This window comes from Anoplolepis gracilipes, chromosome 6 (assembly GCF_047496725.1).
Source record: "Anoplolepis gracilipes chromosome 6, ASM4749672v1, whole genome shotgun sequence".
Taxonomy (NCBI): domain Eukaryota; kingdom Metazoa; phylum Arthropoda; class Insecta; order Hymenoptera; family Formicidae; genus Anoplolepis; species Anoplolepis gracilipes.
This window is the reverse complement of record NC_132975.1, coordinates 9,029,393-9,036,734: the sequence shown is the minus strand read 5'-3', so window position 1 is coordinate 9,036,734 and position 7,342 is coordinate 9,029,393. Positions and strand designations below refer to the sequence as shown.

The 7,342-nt window shown below is 28.2% G+C and overlaps 1 protein-coding gene across 1 annotated transcript; it reads left to right on the top strand.

Annotated features, from left to right (window-relative positions):
* Positions 1-2,460: 2,460 nt before the first annotated feature.
* Positions 2,461-5,508, top strand: LOC140666919 (uncharacterized). The gene is made up of 3 exons (XM_072894466.1): positions 2,461-2,696; positions 3,869-3,993; positions 5,178-5,508. Exons 1-3 carry the CDS (start codon positions 2,658-2,660, stop codon positions 5,368-5,370), a joined length of 357 nt encoding a protein of 118 aa, XP_072750567.1. The 5' UTR covers positions 2,461-2,657; the 3' UTR covers positions 5,371-5,508.
* Positions 5,509-7,342: the final 1,834 nt, after the last annotated feature.

Below are 7,342 nucleotides of genomic sequence, written 5' to 3'. Positions count from 1 at the left end.
ATTTATAGAAACAAATTTTTTAGAATTAATATAAAGTGATATTCATTATTTAATTTTAGCTTTAATCATATACGAAATTTATTTAACATTGAAAATAACAAAATAAATATACAGTTATAGATGATCACAATTCCATATAATTGTTTTATTTAAATACATGTTAATAATTTTAATTAATAATTTTAATTTTTATTATATGTAAGTTGTAATTATTAATAAACGTAAAGAAAAGTAAAAATTATTTTAGCATGTTTTTTACATTGTTTTTCCATTAAAAAAATATTAAAAATTAGAGGATTATATATATATACAAATTACAGATTATATAACATTATAAAAATGTTCTACATATATATTTTACTATATATAATATACTATATATAACATTATAAAATTCTTCGTGTATTTTAATAAAATAAATGAAAAAGATTGTATAATCTACAATTGTAAATTTTTTTGTAATTTTTATTGTTAAATTATCTATTTATATATGATTAGATTTAAAATTAAGACCTTTTTAATACGATGTACATAATTTGATGTACATAATATATTTTCAATTAAGATTTTATTAATACCCTGTACATAATTTAATGTACATAATATATTTTCAAAACGTAATTGTTATTGAGAATGCTACAGGATTTTTTACATATTTTTATGCAACAAACACATATATCTATGTAATAATATCCACTTATTAATGTATTTTGATTGAAAAATCTTATTATTTTATATAGTTGTATATAGATTAAATAGAAATTTTTTGAGTGTGATAGGATAATATATGCACAACAAAACGATGGGTTATATCATTGCGTGAACGAAAAAGAAAGTTGGAATACAATTTTTGTAAGTTGTGGATGATAATTCAGGTTTATCATATCCACATGTGCACGTATAGGAGCGTGTATAATATTGTATTTACACATAAGTTTTCACAGCTGTGTACATAATTTATAGGCGAATTCTACATGCATTTGTGTTTTCTATGCCTCTATATTCATTGTTCATTTCTTATGCGGGATGCTATTCACATATTTATAAGTATTTCTCTAACTTTTCTAGGGGGGAATGCAATTTTGTAATCAATAAATGTATATTGCATAGTTTCGCCTACAGTGGTTGACATGACGAATGAATCATAGAATTATTTAATGCGTTTTAAATTGAAATAATAATTACAAGTGCAATTAGATTTTATATTTTTATTCTTATGGCAAATGATTTATTCTTGTGTATCTAAAAAACCATTTAATAAATCATTCCTACATTTTTATCAAAAGTTACTGCAGCTTGTTTTATAATTGCAGTTGTAATTTTATATTATAGAAAATTTTTTTTTATTGCCAGCTACACTTAATCTTCTACTATTAATATCTACTTATCTACTATATATCTTACATATAGTAAAATATATATATAGTACTCCGTATAATATTAATATTATTGAGAGAATCAATATACATAATAATTAGAAATATCAATTACTAACAAATCGATAATTTGTCAAGTTTAAAAACCTGCATTAACAAAACGTTAATACCGTTAAGCGATATCGGTACCTGTGATGTTCAGTTTTCACATCTTCTCCGCTTACATAAATAATTAACGACACTTTATTATTGTTATGTTTCGATAATTACCGTGTGATTTTTGAATTAGTAGAATTATCGATCCTTAGTGAATGAGAATAGAATTATCGATATCTTATGCAACTGAGCATTCCTGCCCACGTGACGTATGCAAACGCGGTTCCGTAGGTGAGAGAGCGCGAAGGCGGCCCGCGAGACAAGTCACACACGCGTGCATATACACGCCCGTGTTCGCGGGGCTGGAGGCTGGAGGGGCTTATCAGCATTCAACATTGCTTAGCTGGCATCGCCGCTTTGCTTTACCTCGCTCTCGACGGTCTCGCTTAGTACTCATTTAACTAGCAGACCATCCCGCACCTGTTGAATGTGTACGGTACAAATCGCTGGATCGTCAATCGATCGCATCGATAACCATCGATCGAACGTCTGAAATTAATACGTGTTTTCTGCATATGTTTTCTTCTTTTTTCTCTTTCTTCTTTTTTTTTTGAAAGAGAAAAGGAATCTTGGTTACAATTCTTTTTTTTACTTTATCATCGACATTGTAGATCTACTACTATCGAGCCGAAGTTGATTTTTCGCGACTGATCGGGATCGCGAATAGCTCGGTGAGATGTTTCAATATTTTGGAATCCACAGTGTCATCACGTTTCGGTAGATACGTGAACAATCGTGATAACGCTGATATTGATCTTTGATATCTTGAGTAAGTGCGACATCTTATACAAACGATAACGTGCACAAGGAATGACAAGACGACGTTCGCGGGTTCAACTGATTGATTTATACTCACGATGGTAAGTACATATTAGTTTCTCCCACTTGCAATGTTTACATATCTCTCGAATGATTTCGAGGTCGATCGTACGGTCCCTGACCGCAAATCTCGTTCTCGTGAATACGCGCGTGGAATCACGTGTTTCCTTTTTTTTCCGGCGAAATTCCTAGTCGTGTTCTGTCTCGCCTTTGACGAAGTTATTGGAATTATCTCGAGTATCGTAAATAGTGTAAATTATTTTATCGGTCATTTGTGTGACATTAAAACAGTCACGTTTAAGCCTTATGGCAAAACTGGTATTATTTAGTGTATCTTTATCCGTCGTAAGTTTCCACATCTGACAGTCGTATACATGTTGGAATGTAAATTTTATCTTTGTGTAAAGTATAACAATTGTACAGAACATATACATTTAACGAGCTACGTTGTAAGAGCTTTCATTGTCATGTTCATACAATTAATGACTATTTAGAAGAAAAAACACGCTTCTGGTTTAGAAAAGTTATATTACAATGGTTATATTACAGAGTATTTATTAATATTATTAATATTAATATACATTATTAATAATTAATAATATTAATATAATTAATTATGTTTGATACAAAAATATAATATTAATAAAATTAAATATATATAATAATTCATTCTCTGTTCAGAATTTATTTAGTTTTAATGTAATTAGAACACGTATAATTGATGTGCCATCTTGTATAGAACTGTCAATAATTTCATATCAATAAGTAAATATATCCTTGGTAGTCGATAAGGATATGATTTGTCTTACAAATATGACAAGAATGTGTATACCTAGATAGACAAATTATAAAGTTATATAGATAAAACATTTGAAAAAAAAATATTTAAAACTTATACTCGTTTTCTCTCAGATTGCTCTTCAGTTTTTCTTCTGAAAATAAAATAGAGATATTTACAGATTTCAGTAGATTACTCGTCGCGTAATTGATCACGTCCGCTCACAGACCTCGTTGTTAGAGATGCAACTATGCACACGCAAGGTCGGATGCAAACGAGTCGATGAGATGCATAAGATATTCATGAGATAAATTCTGATTAGAGATAGGATCGCGTCATAATAGTGATTTGAAAAAGGCGTTTTAATTTCTTGCCATTCATGGTACTGTTAGTAATCGCATATCACGTTAATATTGGAATTAAGTGCAGTTTACGAAATTTTTCGAGAAAGCGAATATCAATCGTGCATGACGTACACATTTTTTCACAATCTTGCATTTTGTTTCCGTCCTCGTCATTTGTAATTTTTGCTTCATCGTTTTAATTAAGTAATACGTATTTGATGAAATTGTGATAAAACATAGCATAGACTTTAGCATGAAAGCAAATAAGTAACTAATGTTTTTAATTTATATTAGTAAATAATTTTCATTACATTTTATTTGTGGATTTATCTTTTTTTTTTAATTTTTTAAATCTTATGTAATTAAAAAAAAGTGATTGCAAACTCTTCTTCTAGGAAACTCTCGAAGATTTGACGCTATATTTTTACATTGCATGCGGTGTCGCTGCCGGTGCGCTTATCTTACTTTTCATTTTGGTAATCGTGCTATTCGTGAAAATAAATCGATTAGCTGGGGATGGGTGAGTATTATTTCTGCTTTCAATCAACAATAAAAGTGACAATTGCAGGCTTCGATAGTGCATTAACTGTTCATACAACCTGTTTCATAAAAAAGTAGTTTAATGAATAGACAGTTGCACACGTATTGAATCAATCTATCATTATGTGTAAATTTAATGACTAACATTTACATTCCAATGCACCAATTATAATATTTTACTTGTGGTGAAAGTGCGTTTCGATAAGAATGACATGCGTCTCTACACTCGCGTAACGCATTTCAAAATTTCCGTAGCTAAATCATACCATAGGTAAATACATATTATTTATTTCACTAGGTTGATACATGTGAAATGACAGGTTTTAAAACCCTTAATATTGTAGAACATTTTTGTAAAATAAACGTTTTCGTAATTGGTTTGGTAATCAATTGTTACATATTCTTGCGACATTTGTTTTGTAACATACAATTCGGTAACACTTAAATAATCGAAAAATTTAATCGTAATTTTGATTATTTATTTATCTAAAATTATTTCTAAATTTGTTGTATTTTGCCATAATTATATGATTACGGTCCCCATTTAGTGATGTGGCGAAAAGAAAGTGAAAAAGTGCATGACGTACGGGATAATAGACATTTTCATGTGTTTCCATTGTAAGAATAAATATCAAATATTAAAGTTTCATTTGTGACTCACATTTCGTTGACGAAATCATTGATAGCGTATCTTTATTGTTTGTAGCGTGATTGTTTAGCTTATCTCACCCAAGAATGTAGAACGGTATTGATCAAAAAATGTTTTTATTCGGGAGTCATTTCTTGTTTGTAGATCTATATGAAAGTTAAAATTATAATTTCTTCGAACTTTTCTTCGAGATTTTTTTTCAGATTTTACTATATAAAATATAAAATATTTTTACTATATAAAATTCTCTTAGTCTACCTTTTTGTTTTGTACTTTCTTTGACAAGCGCTTATTAACGCTATTCAATAATCAATTCTTAATTCGATGTTCTGCAAGAATATATTTCATATCCAAGAAATATTTTGATTATAATTCATAATCTAGGATCGTTTTAAATAAATATTGAGATAATCATTTTTATCAAAATTTTTATAAATATTAATTTCTCTAATTATTAAATTACAATAAAAGTTTAATCTTGAAAGTTAAGATTATGAAATTGAAAACTGATTTAGGTCCAACCAACTAAACAGGCAGACGAACATGATGTCGGATTTCTGTTATACCAATCCTACAATCGTCCCAGGAGAATTACTCTCTCGTCGTGGCTTTTCCATGTATAGTGGAGCCGATAATTTCGATGAGGACTTCGGCAAGAACAAAAACGTTCATTATGGATCTTACAATGAGGCTCGATCAAAATTCTGATATATTGAATTCAAAGTAATTAACTCTGTAAAGCGATTAATCAAGTCATTGGTGCATTTATCTGCAATTAATTGACTATTCCAATTAAATCAAATGGAGATTAAGTAAAATTGTAAGTAAACCTTAGCTTAATTTTTAGTTATTTCTAATTATTAATTTCCCTTAATGTGCATAGTAGTGTCATGTAGCTTATTGCGAAATTACGCTTCCAAATTTAATTTCTTAGTAACTATATGTAAATATTATGTGTCTGTCATATTGAAGTAAAAATTAAGTTTATTGCAATCATATTTCTATAAACCTGAAAAGTACTAAAAATTTCGACAGTAATTTACTGCGGCGTAAAATTACATTTAAAATTGCAGTTTAATAAATAGAAATATATTATTTTACGATTGCATTATTTTATAAAAGCCAAAATTTTCAAGTTAATTTAATTTTTTATTTATATATCTTTATATATATATATATATATATATATATATATATATATCTTTGACATTATTAAAACTGAGATTAATAGTTATCTTGAAGAACAATAAAAAAGAGATTTTGATGATGCATGTAAACTTTCAGATGCATTCAGATACATGAATAAAATTATTTACTTATCTTTATACTTGAGTAGCCGATAAAGTAGATAGAACAATCAAAATCATAAATAAAAATATTTATGATTTTGATTGTTCTATCTACTTTATCGGCTACTCAAATCGCCAATAAAGCTAAGTTGGAAAATATCCAGATGTCTCTATGTACTTTTACGTCGCAGAGAAAACAAGACATACTTTGCAATTATTCCATTAATTTTTGCAAGACTGGACTAAAATTCGAGAATTCTTTATGCATTTATCATGCATAATTCTGACAATATTTTGCAATAAATAAAAAAATACTGTTTTATAAAATATCCTAGTCGATTTTGATAGATTTTACAATAGATAATAATTTGCCCATTAAAGATTTAGCCAACAGATTATGATAATATAATTTAATATATAATTAAAATGCAGTTTACCAAAGAGATAACTCTCTGCTTTAAATCTATAGATACATTATGTATACTGGAAACTAGTTAATTATAAGTTGACATTTCAGCAGATTTTCATGAACTTAGTATTTATTTAATTTATTGTATAGTAGTACAACTAATATGAATATAATATAAAAACGTAAAGAAACGCTTTTGACTCAATTAAATTTAACCGACTTTAGAAAGGACGATCAAAATTTTATGTCAATAAATTTTTTATTTATGGAACGTATTCACATTTATATAATAATATACGTACAATATAAATAACTATTTTCCAGTCTATATGTTAAATACATTTTCCTTCTATGTCATGTATTGTTCACTTGTTAATTTAAATATGTATATAAATATATATTAAATGTATCTTTTGTGTTGTGCATGTTTTACTCTAATATTTAAGAGAAACATACTCTATTCTATCCAATTAACTGTGTTTAAAAAATTTAGCAACCAAAAATTAATATTACAATACTTTATTATAGCATCATGAAAAAACAATTAGTTAATAAATTCTCATAAAATCCTACATAAATTCTAACGTGTCTCTAGATGTCATAATTAAAATCGATTCTTAATTCAACGCAACAAGTGTTGTGATATTATTTAAAATGTAATGAAGAGAACTATGTAAGAGAAATGGATTTATAAAAATATATATAAATTGATATTAATTTGAAGGTACAAATGTAGTGGTTTTTTTCGGAAGCAAATATAGCATCGATTCACATTCGGTATTCATCGATAGTGCTGCCAATATTAAATATACGGTTTGTGGCAATTTTAGTGGCATGTTGAAAGTGATGGTACTTAGTCGTTGGTTTCCGTTCCGGAAGTGGCGGCGGAATCGCGCGCGGGAATGGCAACGGTGTAGCGGCGGCCAGTGTCGGTAGTGTGTAGGCAATGGCACGGGGATAGGCCGTAATTGGTATAAAATCA